The sequence below is a fragment of the Folsomia candida genome, unplaced genomic scaffold (genome assembly GCF_002217175.1).
Source record: "Folsomia candida strain VU population unplaced genomic scaffold, ASM221717v1 Fcan01_Sc057, whole genome shotgun sequence".
Taxonomy (NCBI): Eukaryota; Metazoa; Arthropoda; class Collembola; order Entomobryomorpha; family Isotomidae; genus Folsomia; species Folsomia candida.
The window spans coordinates 161,557-185,272 of NW_019091249.1; the positions used below are offsets into that span (position 1 = coordinate 161,557).

General features: G+C 35.8%; 1 protein-coding gene and 1 long non-coding RNA gene across 3 annotated transcripts; both read right to left on the reverse strand.

Annotated features, from left to right (window-relative positions):
* Positions 1-1,221: 1,221 nt before the first annotated feature.
* On the reverse strand, positions 1,222-10,968 carry LOC110862449 (techylectin-5A). 2 transcript variants are annotated; one of them, XM_035845551.1, is made up of 7 exons: positions 10,825-10,968; positions 3,055-3,176; positions 2,713-2,854; positions 2,431-2,637; positions 2,284-2,369; positions 2,146-2,223; positions 1,222-2,084 (listed from the first exon to the last, which is right to left on the reverse strand). In XM_035845551.1, exons 1-7 carry the CDS (start codon positions 10,838-10,840, stop codon positions 1,968-1,970), a joined length of 768 nt encoding a protein of 255 aa, XP_035701444.1. In that variant the 5' UTR covers positions 10,841-10,968; the 3' UTR covers positions 1,222-1,967. The 2 variants fall into 2 exon arrangements, with proteins under 2 accessions (XP_035701444.1, XP_021967338.1); XM_022111646.2 differs by lacking the exon at positions 10,825-10,968 and adding an exon at positions 3,232-3,491.
* A 5,795-nt stretch (positions 10,969-16,763) lies between these two features.
* LOC118433555 lies at positions 16,764-23,339 on the reverse strand. The gene is made up of 3 exons (XR_004833437.1): positions 23,195-23,339; positions 18,563-19,431; positions 16,764-18,495 (listed from the first exon to the last, which is right to left on the reverse strand). It is a non-coding gene; the product is annotated as an uncharacterized LOC118433555 (long non-coding RNA).
* Between the last annotated feature and the right edge of the window lie 377 nt (positions 23,340-23,716).

Genomic DNA, 23,716 nt, shown 5'->3' on the forward strand with positions numbered 1-23,716 from the left:
GTTACCCGAGCAGGACGGACTTTATATTTCCCGACGTCTTAAATTGGTTCATTTCCTGAGTGTCGTGGTAGCATTAGAGTCTGGCACTTTTTTCCCTTTATTTTCACTCTCAACTTTCTCCAAGTCTCATTTCTCTCGTAGATTTGTGACAGTACAAACCGCCTTCTTTTTTATCAACCCCGGTGGGACCGTGTTTACAGGGAAGCGTAATTTTACGACGGTTTCTTTGTGTCGTGGACGGAATTAGGGAGAAAGAAGGCACTGATTCAAAGTGACAAAGGAAATTGACAAGTTTATTTCGTCTGGGCATTTCGACACTTTGGAGAAATGCATAAGGGAGCTCGTGATGATTTGGTCTTTTGTGTCCAGCTGTGGCCCGATGGGGTCAAGAAATGGTGTAATGATTATGACCCAGCGGACGTATTCAGAAAAGTTGGGTCTTGATTATTGGTCTAGGAACAATTTCACGATGAAGTAATGTAACCTTAACATGAAAGTCAAAATGCAATCATGGTTCACATGTGGCGTTATTTCTTTATTAGTTTGGTTACTCGGATGCCCAGAATTTAGCAAAAGTTCATATCCATTCCATGAAATATCTAGTATGTATGTACGCACATGCAAACATATAATATGGTCAAGAAACACTGCACATATGGATATTTATGGACAATTAATAACAAAGGTCAGTCTAGACTCCTGTCGGACACATGTTTCTGGGCTTTTTTTGGCAACGGGTTGGAAAGCGAATTAATTCAGAAATACAAGAAAATATTATATTATAAACCTTCCAAGGTATTTATACCATTGGAGAGATGAATAACCCCAACGTGTCGACAGCATCTTTGTCTCACATAAAAAATACCAACCTGTGAAATACCCAATTTTATGATTTTTTTAGAAAGAAGTGGAATATACTTTTATGTACATATGTAGAAGGTTTGGGTAACATTTTACGATTTTTTTGGTATTTCTCTTTAAACGAATTATATCCAGGCTGGCTCCATTGCTATAAATGAAAATATTTTGGTGGGGTGGAAGTTGTCAGCTGTAGGTTGGAATTAAACGAAGGTGGACAGCGAGAAAGATGAATGTGAAGAAAGAAAGGACGGTGACTCCCTCTCCATTAAGATTTATGGCTTGTCGATGTCGCTTTCACTCCGCACTAGAGATGTGGAGGAGGGTGAAAGCAGATGTATTAAAAATGGAGAAAGCGATCAGTTTTTATGTTCTTTAATACTTGTGGATTTTATTGTAGTTAGTGCTCGAAAATACCAAGAACAAGTTCGCATTGGGTTTCTTTATCCTTTAGACACACGTGTCACGTAGATGTATTTTACCGGATGCGCCTTTACCGGGGCTGAAAGGTGGGGAAAGTTAGCTCGAAAATCGGATTTATTTAGCTAAATTTAGCAAGATTCGAAATCATGGACTTGTATATAATTTAATTTTGAACTAACTTATAACATAAGGTGAACAGAACTTCTTCAAGGTAAAATGATTTTGGAAATAATATTTCGAACCATCGACGGCGTTCGTATGGTTCAAAAGGAATTGCATTAGGTGTGCTAAATATTACGGAGTAAAGTTCAAAGAAATTGATTTTAGAGAGGATATTGGCAATTTCTTTCCTTACTATACGTCAAAATTCCTGGTGCAAATTGCATTATGTCGCACGCAGTTCTAGAGTTATTGGTCTCAACCTTTGTTAATATTATTTTATTTTCATTTATCTGTAGATGCATGCTCTTTTATCAGGTATCTCGTAGCGCGTTTACAAGTCTGCATAATAAAATATGCATAATTTGATTATATAATATTAGATTTGTACATGTACTCGTAAGTGCTTGTGAATTATTTAGTTATTGCGGACCTTAAATTCTTTGGCTTTTGAAGGCAGTACGATTTAACTAAGGAAAATTAAGCGAAATTGATTCCTAAGCGAAATTCGAATGTGGAAATAATTCTTATTCCGTCGCCGTTCTAATTCGCATTAAAATCTTGTCAGGCCTCCGATTCCCACTTCCGGGGAAGAATATTTGCAAACTGGATGGCGTACGGGGTTCCCAATTTAAGTTTGTTCCCTAAATAAAGAGTAAATAAATACCCTGAAATTTAAATTGTATTTAAAATTGATGAACTCACCGCTTCACATGTTGAATTTTGAAACCACCAACCTCCAATGTGCCTCCGTTCAACGAACGGATATCGTTCTTTATGGCACTACAAAATTAATATAAATGAGGGATTTGAAATTTTGCAGTAATTTATCCAAATTTTTACCGCGGCGTCGGGATTGTCAGTATTGTCAACGTCCTTAGTGCTGAAGGGTTGTCCATTTATTTTGTAAAAATATCGGTAATCTTCGCCTGGATTTTAGACATACTTTTAGTACATACGAAATCGTAAATAATATGTGCAAAAGCTGACCTCCTCTCCCCATCGGGACCCCATCGAGGAAATGCACCCGGTATAAGTTAGCTTCATCCTCAATCCAGAACCGTTTAAAGATCATGCCATTATCCGCCTCGAAACTGCCCGAGTATTTTCCATTGACAGAACTGTGAACGGTCTGGATGGAAGACACCCATAATTCCTGGTCTCTGTTTCTGGTCAAGGCGTGAATGTTATCGAGACCTGTTGAATTTTGGAATTGGTGTTAGTTAAAATTGTAATAAATATATCGATGGATAGTGGAGATAAGAGACATACCCAGCCAATAATTGGTCCCCGCAGTGCCAAACCCCTTCTTATAGTCGGTCCATGTTTTATCAGAAAATGAGACTGGATTTCTAAACCCTCTCCGCTGAATTACTGTCCAACCACCACCTTCCTGCTCCATTTCGCATGAAACCTAATTTACCACAATACGCATGCATGTAAATGCTGTAATGGTATTTTGTTTAATCAATGAATATTTAATAAGTAGTCTAAAATATGGATTCCAGGTGTATTCAAATACTGATAATAAGTACGTACATATATCTTGATATGAACATCACATAATTTTGAATTTAATTGCATAGAAAATGAATTACTGAATATTTATCTTACATAAACTGGATGTGCAGCATCCCGAGTTGGAAATATAGTATAATTATCCTCAATTTGAACGAAACTCTCCTCGGTTACGGCTTGATCTCTGATCTCCCAACAATTTTTAGGCAGAAAGGTGTCTAAAAGTGTAAAATTAGAGAAATTAATTTATACAAATGAATTTGCACAACTAACCGTCAAACGAATCTCGCGACACGTCTCGAATGAACATGTATCCCAAGAAAATACCACAAATTAGAAACCCTAGTACAAGGATTATGCTGATAATTAGGAGGGGTCGTGAACAAGCCATTATTCACTACGTGTGTCAACAGAAACTATTTTTTAAATAATTATTTAGGCGTAATGAATCACTAAAACGTTAGAAGCCGTTGTTGGAGTGCGAAAGTTGTGAGGCAAATGGAATATGCTAAATAATAAGATTTGCAAGGTTACGAAGCCATGTGTATCGATTTCGTTCTATTAATAAGTAGGGCATTTCGCGAAATGTGAGCACACATCAAGTCCACGCATGCATGAAGTAAGAAAGCGTGTAGTAGGATTTATGGCCTTTAGTTGGCTCGTGTCCAGTTCCATATGTATGGAAGCTGAATGTGGGCAGCATGGGCGTGGGGGAATGAATCACATTAAGCTTAATTACTTTGGTTGGACAGTATCTGTTCCAGAAATCTTGAAATGTCTCAACATTTGCATGTGACCTTGACTGACGAGTTACTATAAAGCTATTGATATCCTCAAAATACTAAATTGGATTTTTGGCGAGCCGTTGAAGATGTGGATCTTTGTGAGTTTTACCTCTTTTGAGAGGGTGTAACAGGCCCAAATGGTGCCATGGAATAAAACTAATTGGGGGGCATACCCTTATGGTATAGCCTCCATATGTTTATTGATTATTATGATGGTTATAAATATTTTCTTATTGTTATTGGAACGTGAAAGTGATGATTATGAAAGCTCAATGAGGAATCAATCAATAAAAATATGTATCGATTCTAAAGTCTCGATTGTGTATGTTATAAATTCCAAAGAAATTAGAAAATTTATTTTTAAATATATTTGTAATCAATCTTACGTCAAATTATGAAAGTTATGAATTATGAGAATTGATATTGAATTGAAATTGATAATTTAAAGATTTAAGATAAGGAGTTTCTATTCTGAATACAATTAGAAACCTTTTCGAACTGAATGTCCGAAGTTGTACTATTCTCGCTAGTTAGGCTAGTTGTTGAGAAGGGTGTCCGGGCACTGCATACCCCACAAATCGTTCCCCCACATTACATTTCCCACGTCGCATTCCCCCACAATTAATATCTTCACATGTCATACCAGGCACACCTCATTCCCCCACGCATCATTCCCTCACTTATCATACCCAGCACATCTCATTCTCCTCAGTTCATGCCTCCAGTTAGAGGTGAAATGGATTCCCAAACGAAAAATCCATCCAATCCATAATCCATTTGGATTTATCCAATCCATCCAATCCATTCGAAATTTTTTGGAAAAAATATCCAATCCAATCCATAACTTTTAAACAATTAAAAATCCAATCCAATTCAAACCAAACACAAAAAACCTATATTATTCAGCACTAGTTTTAAATTAAACCAATATAATCCTGTTTACAAAAACATTGATATAATATTTACAAAATCAACAAAACTATATTTAAAAAAATGCTACCATGATATGCATACCTATTGTTATATTTCGGTATATTTTTGATATAACAGAACTGTTTATACAATCGCCAATCGGCAGGCAAAAACTAAATGCTAACATTAGTGAATGTGGCCCTCCTATCAAATGCCAATATGTTACCGACCAAACCAGTAATACACTCGCCTGCTTTAAGTTAAAAATATAAATTGATAAGTACATAGATTTTAAAATATTAAGATTGATATAACGTCCTGGTTATGATTTCTATCCAGAAAGTCACACAGTGACAATTCACAACCGAAAATCCATCCATTCCAATTCAGATCTCCGATTATCCAATCCAATGGATTGGATCCCAAATGGATTGGATATTTTGGATATCCATTTCACCTCTACCTCCAGTTCATGTTGACAAATACCCTCACAGCTCATATGCTACCCAATTCATACATATGTCCATTCTCACTACAATAATGCTAAATATAATACTTTTTATGGTGAGCTTTGAAATCAAGAAAAAATTTTACAATTGGCATTAAAATTTTAAAACAAATTTCGGAATATATAGGGTTGCTCATATTTTAAAAATTTTGTATTGTTGACGGTTAAGAAGGAAATACCACTATGATGTAATACTTTTTATGGCGAGCTTTGAAATCAAGAAAAAATTGTACAACTGGCATTACAATTTTTAAATTTGGGAATTTTTAATTTTTAAATTTACAAATTTGGGAGTAACGTTGCTCATATTTTTAAAAAATTGTTGATAAATGAGGACCACATTTGACTTATTATACTATGTTATTAAATAAAGCTTTTAGTAATGTTGAGAAGTATAAAAGAAACCCTGGGGGCGCTGATGCTGGAAATATTAAAATTCTATGTCCTTCACTGGAGAAGAAATTTATTAAATACTTTTTATCGCACTTCTTAGTCTCATCTAAGCTTTCCTTTTTTGGGTTTCTTTTATTTATTAGTTTTTATTCGTATTGAAGAGTAATTTATGTGACCACCAACCATATTACTAATGACCTACTCTTTAAGAGACCCAAGCATCACCTAGATACTAAATGGGTTCTGAATTGAGAAGTCGCTGGGTCGACCTTAGCAACTTAACTTTGGGCGGTGGTGGGAGTGGTTACATTTCACCACCATCAAAACTTTCTTACTTTTAAACCGATTTTGTCTATTTTAATTTTGTATTTTTATAGAAAATATGTATCAACTTTTTATCCATGTACTTTTTTCATACATGCCTTAAATTTTTTCAAATCTCCAAAAAACACACTATTGGTTGGGTTTCTATTGAATATCTCATAAACCGTTGGATGCTTCAGGCGGCCAAATCAGGGCTCTACTCGATGTAGCCATAATTAACTCTAGCCAAAATTTCATTAAAATCGGTTGGAAATTGACGGAGATCTGAAAAAATTAAGCTTTTCAAACCTGTAGTGAATGCTTACTTAGATGATTTTTTTTCCATATAGTAACTATGGCCTCATCTAAGAAAAATAGAACACCTATGTATTTATCCATTTCATTTCCCATTTACCTATTTACATGAACTGGAGGCATGAACTGAGGAGAATGAGATGTGCTGGGTGTGATAAGTGAGGGAATGAGGTGTGCCTGGTATGACATGTAAAGATATTAATTGTGGGGGAATGCGACGGGGGAAATGGAATGTGGGGGAACGATGTGTGGGGTATGTAGTGCCCTACAACCGTTGAGAAGTCTGACCACCAAATTGCACAGTGATAGCATCATAGGCTTACATATGCACATATTTGTACAACAGTAACAATGCTAACTTTCTCTACTGGCTGAAATAAAATTGCATTCTTGTTACCATCAATTTGTCTAAACTGGTCGGATTAATTTATCCACAGATAAAAGATAAAACAAAGTGAAAGAGTTTCATATAATCCTCGCTCTTCGCTTTCACCATTGCCTCGTCATTACACGCTCGCTCTTATCGTTAAGACTGAAGGGTTTAAGATTCATTCTCCCCGTGATTGAGAGGAAGTGTCTGAAACTATTGCTTGCCAAGCACAACTTAATTAAATCGAGACAATTTGAGATGGAAAAGCAGAGATTGTTGGACACTGACCAATACCGAGATTAACTCTTTGTCCAGCTCGAGCTCATACAATCACGAGGAGACGAAGAACTCTACGAATAAGTGTCTTGAAGCAATTCGAAAGCTAACAATGGATAATAAATTACTACGAAATCTCACTTTCTCCTCTCATTCATGGACCCAAGTAATAGAAACCCACAAGACTTTCTCGAACACCTAAATTAGTTTGTTCACTCGGATTAAATTAATTTACCCGACGAGATTTACAACTAAACCATTATCGTAAAAAAGAGACATGGAAAATAAATGCGAGTACATTTCCATTACCGGTGTGGCGTTGGAGGGGAAGGGTAGCCAAATAGCTGATAAAACTTAAAAAATTTGAAATGTCATCATATCCGGCGTATGTGCGGAGTATTCTGAGGTTGATTATTCACTGATTTGCATACAAGTAAAAACCCGAGGTTTTTTTTATAGATTTTAACATGTACATACCCCGTTGTCAGCCATTAAACAAAAATTTCATGATGTGAAAACAGGAAATTTGGCAATCTGGTGATAATGTTGATTCAGTCAGCTTTTGCCTATCCACATTTAAGTAGCTTGGTTAGAATTTCAACTATTTTTCAAGAACATGCATATTTTATCTACATCTTTTTTTACGTCACGATTCCTCATCAACATATTTAGCTCTATTGGTGACTAACCAACTCAGAATTTGCATATGGCAATTAATAGCTGTTCACCGATATAATCCAGTGAATAATCTCATCTCCTGCGTAAACCTTGAGTAACCGAGAAAGTGAGAGAGATGAAGTATTATTCCTATTTACTTCTGCATTACGCTTCATTTCGTGCCATTATGCCATTATTATTCTTATGCAAATTACCGGAATGAACCACTTCAATCCCACTCTCTCCCTATGCCTTTGTTCCGCATTTCATTTTCTGAAACATGGTAAAACAATGGAGTCGAGCACATTCAACAATTCCGTCTTGATTTACGACACTCTGTTCATGCACAGTTGACCATGTCGAGTCCTAAATCAGGACGAGTTAGCAGATTCCCTATCCGTCCAGTGGAGGTTGTTTATCTTATGTGGTGATGGGCTTAAAATAAACACGGGTGCATTTACATGCTGATTATTCAGATTTGAAATTAATGTGTGGCACTGTTGAAGGAATACGTTTCAAAATAAGCGTTAAATTATGGAAGGGAATTGTCCCTCGTGAGAATGTCAAGTTGCGCTTTATGAAATGAAAATAAACAATCGCTCTGAATTGAATCTCTATGCATTTGTTGTGGAGTGGTTGGTTGTGTTGAAATAATGCGATAATAATAATTTCATTTTGGTAACAGAACACAAAGGAAATTGATTGTTAGGTAATAATGTGAGACTGATAACATGTCTTATCTTATTCTGGGTTGCAACAGTTGTAGGCAGACTTCCCAATTGATTTCCTAATTTAAACAATTGTGAATTTTTATATATATCGTGAAACGATATTGATTGGTGAAGGGGTGCCGGGCATTAAAAAAACATTAAAATCATCTTGAGATATCTGGGAACCACACGGAAATGATGATTATTTAAATACTGACATTATCAGTATAGCATAAGTCCTGTTTAATTGAAAAAATATGACATTACTAAATTTTGTGACTCATTGAGATCAATAATTTGTGTGAGCAAATCAATACCGGAGTGGGTCTAAACTTTAAGGTACTCAAAGTTATACTGATTGCTGTTGCATTAAATAGAGAATTAACTTAAAGTAAAGACATAGCTTAATTTTATAGGAGAGGGGTCCTGGTAACTGCAACATATAATTTATACATTTATACATATGCTTGCTTATATATACTGAAGTAGCTGTTGATGTGATTATTTTTGTATTGCAGAGATTTGCATATGTAGATAGGTATGGAATTAAGCCATGCTTTATTTGTATAAAATTAGAGAGCGTCTACAAGTGGTAATATTAGACAGGCAAACAATAAGTAATAAAAAAAATTATTCCGCCATTTTTAATCAACTCAATACACGCAAAAATTAAATTTAGAAACCTGCCAAATAATTATTCGACTTATGCCACTGGTCAATATCGATTAGTGCTTTTGTAGCTGAATAAAGGTACTTAACAATTCAACATGATAGCGCATACCAAGAAAATATGACATAATATCAAACAAAGTGACATATTCAGGTTAACGACGGTGCAGCTGCATCATTAATATTTGTGTGATGAGGCATTGACGTGATTGGAGAAAATAAAATTTCAGCCTAGTTTATGTACATCTGGATGTTCAATTTCTGGAGTGGCAATTCGTCTCGAAATCTTCTTTGGGAACAGAGTTCATAATTGATACTTCATTTGTCTCAGAAATTCTGACGAATCTTGGAGCAGAAAAAATTACTCTGCGCATCATTTCTCCTTAGTGAGTGTTACTGGAGAAAAAATAGCACAAGATGAAACTTTAATTATTTCCGCAGTAATGAAATAATGATATTAACGCTGGGTTGAGCTTACAGATAGTTCATCAGCAGACGAGAAAGTTTTTTTCCTAATCCATCTAAACTTCTGAGATGCATTTTAATTAGCGAAACAGAAAAAGATAGAGATAAAAATATTAGCTGGAAAATGTCTGGAGTGGTGAAAAACTTTTGTTGAACATCTTTCACATCCCTGGAGCTACGTTTCGTTACCTGAAGTATTCGTGCAATTATTTTACTGCGATGTTCCTAAACAACCCGGAAGCCAATCATCACTGGTTCTGGTCAAATAATCGGATTTTCCATTTCATATCCTAAATAATAACCAGGGAAATAGTTTCTGACACATTAAACTGATACACACTTGACCACTGCAGAAATATTATGGAACATGTCTGAACTTATAAATTTTATTTTAAAATCGTGCTGGTGGAAGCCTGGAAGAATTGCGTTGTTGTATGTATTTATTTTTGTCTAGTTCAATAAAACACCGATCAAGTGCGAGTGAACCGTTGCGCTTTAATATTTGAGAATTTCCTGGACCGGACCTTAAAATTTTCTATTTTTATTCAATCAGGAAACGGACACCACGCTCAACTAGATTTTTATTGCGAAACTTATAACTTTTTGATTTTTGAAAAGAATTTTTAACTAGTTTTTGATGTGTTTTTAAAAGGAAAAGAGTTATGCCCCGCGTTCATTTTGATAAAAAGTTTGAAGGTGCATTGTGTTCCGGGATGAAAAATCGGTAATAAATAATCCACATATTGACAGCCACAAGGATGCGTAACCCATTACAAGCATGGTTTCTATTGTTGATTTCTTTTGCCACACAGAACAACGCGTGGTGGTGGTCGAGGGAAAGTTGCATCTGGAAATTTTATGAAAGCGATGAAATTCGATAAAATGGTAATATTTCATCGTTACAATTCAAAACAGCAATTACGAATTTAAACGATTTTAAAGTGGACATTTATCGCTCTCGAATGTTTATGGTCAACATATTTTACGTTGACATTGGGGACGTGTAAATTTTAAAACGATGCTTATTGCTTTTTGTGATATGATTCTAACACTGCAAACTATTGTATTCCAAACAAAATACGGCTAAAATACGGCAAATCATTGTTAAATTTCACAACTGTTTTCGATTTAATAAATTTCATGATTCAAGATTTATGTGTTACGATTTACGATCTCTTTAAAATCGACGATTTTAAAGTTCAATCACAAAATACTCATTATTATATACAAAATAAGGCAGAAATATTGGTGTCATGCACGTTTGTGTTTGAATTGGCTGGAATTAATACGGCAATTTGTGTATTGAAGAGGTTAACCCAGCATACGAACTTAATTTTTGGTTTGCATACTCCTATTCCGACCTGACAGCTTAAATATTAGCAAAAACCATCTCAAATTGATACCTTTGGATCAAAGAACGACAATAATATTTGTAATCCCCAGTCCACTTATCCATCGAGCTCTGTCGGTCTCTCATTACATACAATAAAAGGAATATTTTACCTAGCTTAAGTCGCATGGCAGAAAAATTCAATCCACTTGATGTCAATGTCAATATCTCATCTTTTGGTCAGCTCCCTCGCATATTAGATGGTCAATCACTTCAACCTTTGTTCTCCATATTTTACTTTCCCTACTTTCGGAAGTATTATCCTCAATCTGGGCTGGACACAATCTGCTCCTTTGTGATTTCGGACACTTTTTTCAATACCCTTTGAACATTTCTGGAGATCGGTCATCCTTGTGATGATGCTAATAACGGAAAGATGTCATTTCACGTCTACACGTTTCAACGAGATGATCATTTCCGTCCGAAAATCCGTTTCACTTTGTTACTTTTGTTGCACACGAGGAAAGGGGTTCAGTTGAATTCAAAGCAATTTAGCCTGAAGGATGATAATGGGAAAGTTGTCATCCTTTTCCACTTGTTCCGCACAAAAGTGGAGTCACCCTTCACTTTTTTACATGCACGTAAAAAATTCAAATGTTACTCGCTGCCCTCATAAACTACATGTATCGAGTGGTTTTTGTGCACTTTTGTTTGCTTTATATTTAGTTGGTGGATGTGCAGGAGGAAAAAATTGTACTTGAAAAATACAAAGTCAGAATAACCAAGCAACAATAAAAGTGGAAAGTGGAATCTGTTTCGTGATCTTTTTGTGAGTTCAAGTTTCTAAGCCCATCTCAAAAAAGTGACCAGTAGTTGATGTAGTGGATTATGTTGTATATTCATGTGAGTGGGTTCCCCTGTTGTATAAAAAATGAAAAGCCAGTGGCTTTTTTTAAATCTGGACCTCGCAGGTTGGTGAAAAGAATAGTATCAAACACAAAAAAGGTCGTGGAAAAGCTTTTATGTAAATGACAGACTTGATAGCTTATTTGATTTTGTTTTTAGTAGACTTGGAAATATAAGGTAAGACCAAGGACTGCTGTTTTACTGCCGGCTTTTTTGGAATTTCATGAAAATTAAATGCACATATGCATCATTGACGTCGTTACCTCTTATACCATGCTTGTTTTGATCAATTATCTCATGCACAAGAAGGAAGCTAAAAATTAATACATTTCTATTACAAAATTATGCGTACCCAAATATATCGATAATCTATATCCATATCTCCTCATACCCAAATTTACATATACCTCCGAGATTGAAATGTCCGTGCCTGAATTTCCAAGAATCATGTATATATAATAATGATACTGAAAAAGGGCTATGACAGGGTACATATGTACACACATATGTACATACATAGATACCTACATACATAAGTACGTACATACAAAATATGTTTGCAGACGAGTACTGATTTTAATGGAACGCAATGGAAGGCTCAAATGTACGAGATTATTGTCTTGTTTTCATCTGCAGGTTCCTTCCCAGCCATAACAATCAAAGAGAAAGAGTTGTCATCTCCGCCACGTGGACATGTTTACCAGATCTTGCCTCTCTGTGTGCCGTATTCCTTGTGTAATCGGATCTCCTCTTTCACATACACGCGTCCTTCACCCAAACTCCTACAGAAGCGCTGTGATTAAAATGCTGGGCAAATGCGGTTCTTAGATGTGAATGGAAGGCGAGAAAAAATGCATAATAATAATAAGGGATCAAGTGAATCCAATACACGCGACGTTGCCCCACACGAATATACAAACGTACAAACATACATGTCGCCACCCTGATTACACAACATTTTATGCATTGAACTCCCTGTTTTTCTGTAATTGGAGTCTTTTATCTCCGTCTCAATGGACATGTCAAACGTGGTCACGAGTGTGCCGCAATCATTCACAAATTCACACACACGGAATAATCTCATCGAAATAATAGTGTCACCAGACCAAAAGTAGTCGGTGTTTAAAAAATGGGCCCAATTCATGTACATACATGTATTTTATATCGATTACTAAAAAACAAAATGATCACTTTGACACGTGAGAGGAGAGCTCATCAGTCATCATTTCCGAATCCTAACCAAAATCGTGGAATTAAGCGAGCATTCAATACCCGATGAGGATAAGAGTGATCATGACGGATGGCGTATTTTAGATATAAGAACCTTGTAAAACATCGGCTTGTAGTAAATCTGGTGACGCTGTAGGTTTAAATATTATTATTTCGAGTACAACACAAAGCTTGTGTGGAATTTAAGTTAGGAAAATTTAGCCAAGAAATTAAGAAGTATATTATATTTGAAAGAAGGGAAACTTAAAAACGGGTATAGGATTAGAGAAGCAGGTAGTTTTCAAAGAAGTTTCATTAACTTTGTAATGGAAAGTTTTAATAAAAAAGAAGCTTATGTCCTATTCTCATTTCCGAACTGTCATTTACATAGAGATTGAAACGATCTGATGAAGTATCTTCCTCAAATCTGTGTATTACTAATATGCATTATTTGAACAACGCTAAATATGTGCATTTATCTATTGGTTAAAGTAGAAATAATTTATTAAATGTTCAAATTGTAACAAAAATCAATTGAATACTACATATGTAAGTACATGAATACACTAATATTTGCCTGTTTTAAATAAACTTGATGTAAGAGGCTTCTTATGTTAGAAAGCTTGAGGTAGACTAGAACGTACTTCACACAATGTTAATTATTCCATTGTTCCCTGCGTTTCACGAAATTAATTAAAACTCATTATTGTCATGTTTAAGCGTCAAACAGCTTTTCAATCTCGACCCGACTTAATTTCAGAAGGAAAAAATACATAATTTCATTAAAAACATGATTTACGTAACACTTTTCCTAAAAATTGCAATAAAAAAATAAATGAAAGGGGTAGAAGGCGTGATAAAATTAGTTAAAAGTGGCCCATAAAATCACCAGTTAGAAGTCATAAAGTTCAGATTAAAATCATTATCAATTTATGAAAGGGGTGTAAATGCGAATAATCTTCCACTCGAGTAAAAAAAATAAGAGTATTTTCAAGTGGTGTTAGAAAAAATCTGCCCTGGAGGTGCTCCAGAGAACACAATTGATTTTTCTCCCACTTTAAAATGCAACCCTTTTTTTATTGTTATTACGCAACCCGCACACCGGATCGAGTTACACTCGCGATTCAATAGTTACTTTCCCCATTCCCGGATCTGAAGTACTTACGGATGCATCATCCTATAAAATGTTTACAGTCCGTTTAATTCTAAATTTTTAAAAAGCTGTTCAACTTCAAGCAATATAAAATTGAGCGAAGAATGGATTGCAATCACATTAAAGTTGGGTTAGTTTACAACCGTGGCGAGGAAAATGTTTACGGCGGAAAGTGAAAGCACTCTCATCACTAAGGATAAGAATGGGGATGAATTTTATGAGAATTATGGAAATGATGACATATCACAAAGGTTGTTTTGAAAAAAAAAATCAAAATCGGATGTGATCTGTTCACCAGTGTGGTTTGTGTCAATTGTGTGTATGCAAGTGCGTGTTTCCCTTTGAATTTAAAGTTATAAGACTATAGATCACTATTTATTGTACGTGTTGTACATATATATTTAGTATGCATTGTGACATAGAAATGCAGAATAAGTGTATATATTCTTAGGATCAGTGATATGCTGAAGCGTGGGTGATAAAATTTATATGTGCACACATATTATGTGTATGTATGTTTAAGGTGAATTGTACATGAGAAGATATACATACGTACTTATTTCTACTGTAGTGTAGTCAATAACCAGTACTTCAACTAATATTGACCTTCACTCTATACAATCTCCGATCAGTTGAAAAAAAATGCATTCAAATTTGTATTCGAAGAAGTTGGAAAGCTAATTGCATTTTATAATTCAATATATACTCATGTGTCAATTAATTGTGCATAAATATCTAAATATTTAACAAAAGTTAGTTGTCCCGAAAGCAAAGCATTTTCTCAAAATTTAGCTAGGAGACCAAAACAATAAGCCGGACGACAACCCGTGCGGCTTAGAGACAACGAAAAATGACCCTGGGGAACACAATTTTTAGTTTATACATATATCGTTTTCGTACATACGCGTCGCTATCTTTACTTTCACATACGCACCTCCGACCTGAAAAATGATGTACGTACATGCTTTTTTTATTTCTGTTGCAAAGAAAAGAATCCCTACTTACTTTTTTACAGACGCCGAGGGTGGCATTTTACGATTTTTTCGGTATTTCTCCTTAAGCGAATAATACACACCAGGCTTGTGCTATAAATGAAATGAAGAATAAGTCAAAGGAAATATTTGAGTGGGGCACGTGCACCTTGGAATGACATGAAAGTGGACATGGAGAAAGTAGAAAGGACGACGAATATAAATCGTCATTACAATTTATGGCTTGTCGATGTCGGTTTCACTCCCGCGGTGTGATGTGCGGAGGGTGAAAACAGCAGTATTAAAAAAACTGGGATGTTTTTCTGCCATGTAACGCTTAAGGTTGCTTACCTCGAATTAGATAAAGTGGTTCCTCTCTCGACCATTCTAGACGAAAATGTGTGCAAGAGATATGCTGAGAAGCAAGATGTATTTTATAGAGCAATAAACCAGTGGATGAAAGTTTCATTAGATGATGGTATGCAAAAAGGGATAGATGTCACTCGTGGTGAAATTCCAGTCGATCAGGTTTTACATACTCTCCATTTTGGATTGATCCAGGAAAAAGTGCTTATTTGATCAGGGAAAAAATATATGATTGCTATTGGGCAATACATTTTAAATTATGAATACATACATACATCAGCATGTACATATGCACATAATTTCAACTCCTCTGATACCTGTAGCACTGTAAATAGTAGGGTTGCCGCGGGTAGCGAAAATGCTACCCGTTACCCGACCCGCTACCCGCAGCACAACTACCCGTACCCGTGCGGGTACCCGTAACCCGTTACCCGTTATGAGAGTTAAGTTAAAAACTAACCGACTTTCAGAATAAATTTGATTTAATTAATTATTTGCTCATTTGGGTTGTTCAGTAGTTTGAGATAATGATATGCAAGTTTCGAATGCCATAATTTTCTAGATATCATAAGATACTTCTGAAACCAGGCTTTTTGGCATACAATGGAACCTTTTTCAAGCTACACCGCAATTTCTTAGCTAATTATGTAAAAAACAATCAGGCCAAAAATTAGGAATTATCACTTATCTTTCGGTTGAATAGTCCGATTAACGAAAACTATTGGGGGCAGAGTTGAAAGTCCATCATAGTTTTCGTCCAGTGGAGGAATAAGATGCAGAACATTAACTTAAAAATTGAACTTTCCCACCAATATTTTTCTTCAAAGTAGAAATCAATCCATCAAAGTCATTTCTTTCGAAGTCATTTCTTCAAAGTCATTCCACGGAAAGTATCACGCGATTCCTAATGTTTGGCTTGACTTTTTGATACACTCCCTAGACAATCGTGGTGTAGCTTGGTGTGCTTGAAAAAAGGTTAATTTTTAGTATGATTTTTTGAAATTTTGATTTAAAAGAATTGTCTACAAATAAAATTTTTGCTTTCCATCTGATTCTGGTTTTCCATCTTCAAATTAAAATCTTGTCAGTCTTACATACATAAATACACACAAATACAAGTTAACATATTTATTACTGATATTTTAGATCAGGCAAATTATACTTGAGTAACAATAAGTTCTCCGAATTTTCGGGACGTGTAAGGTATTTGAGGCTGCCGTAGGTTTCTGTGGCTTCCGAAAAGACGCTCGCTATAAACGTTAATTACTGGCAAATGACAAATTTTGAAATGAATAAAGACTAAATTGACACTTTTGTTGGTAACTTACTGCTAACTTTCTTTGTGAACTGATTTATGTCGCAAATTAAATAAAAACTGAACTACCCGTTACCCGTGCGGGTAGTTCTCGCTACCCGCAGATAACGGGTACCCGCAAGAATCGTGCGGGTATGCGGGTAACGGGTACCCGACCCGTTACCCGCGGCAACCCTAGTAAATAGTTCTGAAACTTATTGCAAATAACAAACGTGATGGTTGAAAGTAGATAAGGAAGGCATCAATTTTTCCAGCAATTGAAATTTTATGGCATTTCGAGTACCACACAATCGGCCGACTTTTGTGTGGCGGTGTTGGCTGGTGCTCTAATTTTCATGAAGGTAATAAGCTTCAATCGTGTGTTCAATCCATCCACTAACATGTGTGTTCTCCTACTGTTTACCCTATAATTACCTCAAACAAATCAAATCTAATGTGACAATTCGAAACCAAATGTAACGAATTCCACATTTCCATTCTAGATTACCTTCAATGAATACAATGACCAGTCAAAATTTTGCAAATACAAATATGACTAATGACAAAATCAATGAAATCAGTGTATTTATTTGTGTATTGTAAATATACAATGCATGTATGTATGTACAGAAGAGCATACATTAATACATGTCAAAACCACGGAAAGCAATATCACACCTGTTCCATTTCCGTTTGCGTCACGTTCCTTGATAGTCTTCAAACATAAATAGTACTATCCGGTAACAAGTCAAAGGTAAGGTCGCTATCGTGATAAGAAGCGGAAAACATAACACGGGTGCATTGAAGCTTGAGGATGAGATGAAAGTTTTATTACAGACGAACTTATTACAGACTTTTCGTTGTCTGGAGAGATTTATAAAGTTTACCTGAGGAAAGTAGGATGAGTTTCATGTTAAGCTTTTCACGTTTGTTCAGCGTAAAATAAGGGTCTCGTCCTCAATAATGAACCAACAATAAAAGTTGTGGTTCTTCTTGCACTTTTTACCATGCACGCGCAAACAAAGGGCTGGAAGGGACCCTAATTATTCCACCCACTACACCAGCCACGCTTGAATCGATCCAAGGGAGATAGGTACTCCCCCAACCCCTTCACTTTTGTAATTAAATGCACACCTGGGCCTCCAATTTTTATACACATCAGTTTCAGGGGTGGAATATTGCGCCCCAGTCAAATTTGGTAATTAGGCCGATCATTTCGCATATGGCGTGATTAGCTATGATAATGCAAATATGAACCGTGCGTAGTCAAGCAGGCAAGTAATTAATGGGGGGCGACCTTGTCATAAACAATTGGAAGTGTCACATCACCCCAAATGCTAAATATCTGTATGTCAGAAGCAGATGTACACAATTTATGTTGGTGCTTGAAGTTAAACATCAGACTGTCTCAACTTGCCTCCAGTTTTCCTGGAGCTTTTGTCATTCATTTTCACTCGGTTGTAATCATTCATGCTTGAAATGTGTTGACTTGATGAAAAACTATGATGTTGTCCAAATGTTGGAGACGTACATAGAATGGTTTAAAGAGAAATGCTGATTTAGTGAATAAATGAAATGACTTTGTCTAGACATTTGCAGTATTCGTAACTAAATTGAACAAAGCTTAGTGGACATTCATCAGTGAGTCCAAATTGTCCTCTTGAGCGTAACAAATAATCCAAGACTGGTATATAGAAAAGAAGGCAGATATTTGCTGAAACAAATAACACTGGACGCTATTACATACGTTTGCAAATAAATACAGTCCTTGATTGCTTCAGAGAAAATCCAATTCTTCCATTTCCTCCAAAACTTATTGTTTTTTGGTCAATGCATAAAGTATTTAGGAAGGAACCAATACAGGATTAGAGTTTAGTGAGAAAGTTGTGGTCTCAATTCTTGTGGTTGAGAAACTGTTTAAATTCATAGATGAGCTGTCTGAAATCTTTCAAATGGAAATTTAGGAGATGACCACATCAATAAGTTTCATCAGCCTTTAATATTATACTTACGTATTTTGGACCAATGTTGAGGACGATTTGATACAGAAATTGTCTGTTCAGGCATGAACTACTTAAGGGATTTAAAAGACGGACAGAGCTAAATCTTTCTTTAGTTTTAGCTTCTCATTTCATCGAATCGAGTGGAAAACGTTCATGGGAAACTAGCTTCAAATGCAAGAAATTTACTAGTTCATGTTTGTAAGTTAATAAATATTGATATACCTATTTTTAATTAGATTCCATAGTCAACCATCCTATTGTTCCAATTTGCACAATACACAACATCCACAGTTTTATATTTTCAGAAAGGGCAGGGCAGCTCGTAATATTGCCATTTGTTTAATATTGTTTGGACATTTCGAGAAGTCGTCCAACCTCAAGATTCATATATGAATTGCATGTTTTGCCACAAAAACATTCAATTTTACCTATTTTTACCTACATACATCAAACAGAATGGACATCAAATAACATTTCGGATTCGGTTTCAATTTGTTGTTCATCTTGAAGATGAAAAGAGGTGAGCCAAATTGAAATCTAGCCTGTAGGCTGGAAATAAATATATTATTTTTCCCCTTTGTTTGTCAAAAGTCGAATGGACTTTTCTATACGCAGAAAATAAATGTGAAGCTGTCCTCTCTCTGTATTTCATTATTCGATTGTATGTGTTTTTCAGGAGTAACCCTGATAATACAAAAAAAATTGTGATGAAACTAACTTCAGAAGGAGGCGGAGGCTTTCATGCTAATGTGATGTTTGGTAGATTGCATCTCTTTGTAATACATATGGTTTTTTTTACAAAAAATACTGTATTGTTGACCAGGAGGAGTTGGTGAACAAGATTTTTTTGGGCGAGCGAAGGTCTGAATGGTAAAAACCTGAAATAGAGTAATAGAAAAAGGTATTCAGGATCACTTTTTATGCAAATGATAGATTGGATGATGGTTCACTTGGTTTTGATTCTTTGGAAGGCAGAGGAGGGCAAAAATAATAAATTTTAAAAGTTGCCTGTGGCCAAAGGCATTCTAAGGGAAATTGTGATATGATTTACTTCAGTTTCAGCCCAATATTTCTTCGGCTCACTTTTTGCATTATGTATGTAACATTTTGGTATGCTGAAGGTTGGTGTATTTAATGCTTCTTGGGTGGCGTCAAAAAATTGGCGACAAAAAGACCATTGCGGTGAAATTTGAGAACCAATGAGGACGCAAATCATTAGTGATTTCGAGCAGACTTGAAGCAACAAAAATGTCTGTAGACGTGATCATTTGGATTTTTCTTTGCACGTCCATTCCATTGTTTGTGTTTATTGCATCTGATCATCCTTTCTTTCAGACGATAAACCAAGTGAATTGTGTTCCAATCTTGAGAAGCGACGTCACACTACAATGGACTGTTTATTGCTCAGGAATTGCTCCTCAGCTGCGTAAATAATTACGTCCTGACCACCAGGGATGGGCAATCCCAGGATTACTTTAATCAGATTAAGTAATCAGATTACATTGAATGTAATCCGTAATCCAGTAATCCACGAAAAATTCACATTTTAAAGTAATCCGTAGTCCGTAATCCTAACTAGGTCTGGAAATTACATGTAATCCGTAATCCCCAATTTACGAGATTGGAAAATGTAATCAGATTACGGATTACTTTGCTGGATTACTTTGCTCCTGTAAACGGCATGACAGCTCCATCTCGCAACTTCTCCAGAGTCTGAGTCACTTGCTGAACTTGAGTGCTTAAACTACCTTCTGGATTTTTCAGCAGAGTTGCAAATTTTAGAGAATTTTGGAACAATTAAGAGGGGTTTATTTACTACAACACAGTTTTGTCTGCCCCAAGAAACCGACTGTCAGATGAATCATTCAAAGCTCTTCTTTTTTGAACTTATCATCATCATGAAATATAAGTGTGACGCTATTCAGAATAAACCGTTGCGAACGAAATGTAGCAAAGGGGTGGAGCGAGACGGTCACGCGGTCATGGAATGCCAAAACTATATCTAGATTTTAGTTTTGAAATCCCGCCTAAAACGACGTCTAAAAGTATCAAGACAAAAATTCGACATTTTCGACCTTGGCGTCGTCGACACGGTCACTCGGTCATATGACGTCAAAACTATTTAGATTTTTGTAATTTTCGCCAGAAACTACGTTTAAAACGGCCAAAACAAAAAATTCGACACGTTTTACCCGTGGCGCCGTGACCTTATGACCTACAATTCTCATCTTCGAACTCATCCGTACCTCAAAAATTAGAAACCCGTTGGCGAAAACCGCTTGTTGAAAACCGTTCTAAAGTTATCGTGGAGACAGACCGGCGGACAACACTTTTCCATAAAGGGATTTCGCTTCTCTTCACCCTTTTAATACATAAATATAGATTTTTGTAATCCAGATAATAATCCGTAATCTGATTACTGTAATCCGTAATCCGTAATCCACGACATTAATTTATCCCAGTAATCCAACAAGTAATCCACATTATTTCAGGAACAAAGTAATCCCAATCCAGTAATCTCCTGATAATTTTTAAATTAATTAATCTGTAATCCGTAATCCATCGAAATTGTTGGGATTGCCCATCCCTGCTGACCACCGTCAGAGTGCAAAGTGACGTGAAGTCACAAACAAGGTTAGCTGACCATGTTCAGTTAGATGAGGCGTGGAAATGTTGGATTTATTTATGTTTATGGTTACAGATTAGCCATAAACACCGTTTGAAATGTTCTACTGTACATTCATTTGGTTTAACGCAATATTTTTTTCTTGGGCATAACAAGTTAATTTTGTTCTTGTAAAAATTTATTACGAGTAAATTCGAACAGATTAGGAAGAGCAAAAAAGTTGATTTTTTTGGAAAGATGAGATTTTTCATATACAGTTAAATTTGACTATTGCAAAGGGTGGTTGTTGTGACCCTCTTCAGAATTCTCGTCTACCAATGCCGCTAACATTATTCACCTTTCATAAACTTCACCCTTTTAGAGGTTGAACATTACAAGTTTCACACTTCACTTATCTCTCGACCAACAGTAACTTGGCTAATTATTACTAATAGCAGTGCACAATTAAACCACCTAAATTGAGCCATTTCGATCCAAAACGGGGTAAAATTAGGCCCCTGCGACACGTGCCTGTCTCACCCTTTGCTTCACACTGCGCACCGGTATATGTTTTCCTGTGTGAAAATTATTTGCAATTTGAACAAGCTTTTAGTGACCAGTGTCTGACCAGCAATTGGACCAGACCACCAAACAGTCCTCATTAGACACGGCCATTCATTATCATTAGGACAGGAAACGAGGAAAGTCTGAATGAGATCGGGTTACATGGAACAACATTGCAAATTGTGCTGTCATGGGAAACACGCGTTGTAAAGTGGACGTTAACACACATCACGACGACAACCATTAGTGTGCGAACGCTGTTTACATACAAAACTGAATCGTCAACCCCGCCCAATCCCATCCTATTCAAGAGTAAATGCAAAACAATTACCCGCGTTACACCTCCCAGTCTCTTCCCATGTATGGAAAACAAGGAACAAAAATTGTTTTGTTCAAGGACATACAAAAATAGAACGACTTTCACTCAAGAACCAACTAATGATCACTCGACCACATCATCGAGAAATGGCACACCCCGAATTTTCAACAATGTAGGCACATACTCACTTATTTATTGTGTGACATGGGGGGAGAGCGTTTGTACGTATATTGTGCGAGTTAGTAGATAAGAGAAGGAACACACGACTGGAAAAATTGCCTAAATTCAATAAAGCATCCCACAATAATATTCGTTTGTATTTATATGTATGAGTTTGTTTGTGGGACGTGAATTTAATAAATAATAATGAGTTATTCATCAATGTTTTACTTGTTTCGTGAATATGCTCATTGTTTTATGAATTTTAAGAGTAGTCATGAAATGAATAGGAAAAGACAGTAACACGAGGACAAATTTTTCGAAAATTTGCAGCTAGTAGAATAGAAATTTTGTCATCAATCCTTGTGCTTAAATCAAAAATTACGGAAATGGAGTACTTCAGAAATTCTGAACATTTCGGACAGTCTGAGGAAACAAGAACCTTGAAACCATTATTTACAAAACTAACCCTCCATTGACCTCATGTGTTTCTAGGTATTGACAGATTTAACTGCCAAATTCTGTCAACCTTCTTCGGCGTAACTATACATCCTTTTATAGGTGTAACTAATGAGCGAGAAGCTAAAATAGTGAAGATGTACACATTTCTGAAAAACTACGTATCCTCCCTAAAATAAAGAAAAGAAAAATTAAAAGCTGTTGAAGCTCAGACTATATTAATCAAATGGGGAGGAGGACGGATTTAAATCGTGTTCCTCATGGTTGCGTACGAAGAAGGGGTTAATATTTCACTAATGGGAAGTGAACGCACCATCGTTGTGTCACTGAGAGTATAAGTGCCTTTATGCAAATTAGGAAAATTATGATATTTTAAATGACTGATTTTGGTGAAAAAGATCACAATCGGATATAATCCTTTTACCAGTGGTTTCGATCAAAATCTGTTTGACTTTGTATTAAAAAGGTTTAAAGGTAGAGATAAAAGTGGCGTAAGTGAAAGGATTTTTTATTCTCTATTCAAATAAGTACTTACTTGGTGACAAGTTTATGCAGATTGCAGATTAGTAGCTTAGGTGGCGGTGTCGTTGAATGGAAGTGTTAAGTTGGTAATCTTCTGATATGTCGGATAAATTGTGTAGATTGCATTTTTGTTCCAATCGATTTTTTGGTTGATTGGAGTGTTCTTGCCTTGTCTCGTCATAAGGAATTTCTGTTACGAGCATTATGCGACCACTATCAGATATTATGCATGGAGTATAAATCAATGTATGTAATGCGGAAATAGGAAAGAACTCATTAATCGTTGAACACTTTATGTACAAATTTTCCAAAAACAAGTCGATGAAGCAACGCGCAGATATCTATGTTTATTGAACTCATAGTGTATGAATGTACTTGGATTGACAGTGATGGATTGACAATTACTACAATTGACAGTGTAGATAGTTATTGGTTCGCATGCAGATAAGTTGATACAATTATTTATCGTTGCGGCACAAAATATTTATTTTATTCCATTTCAATTTCAATAATTAAAAAATCAAAATGTATTATG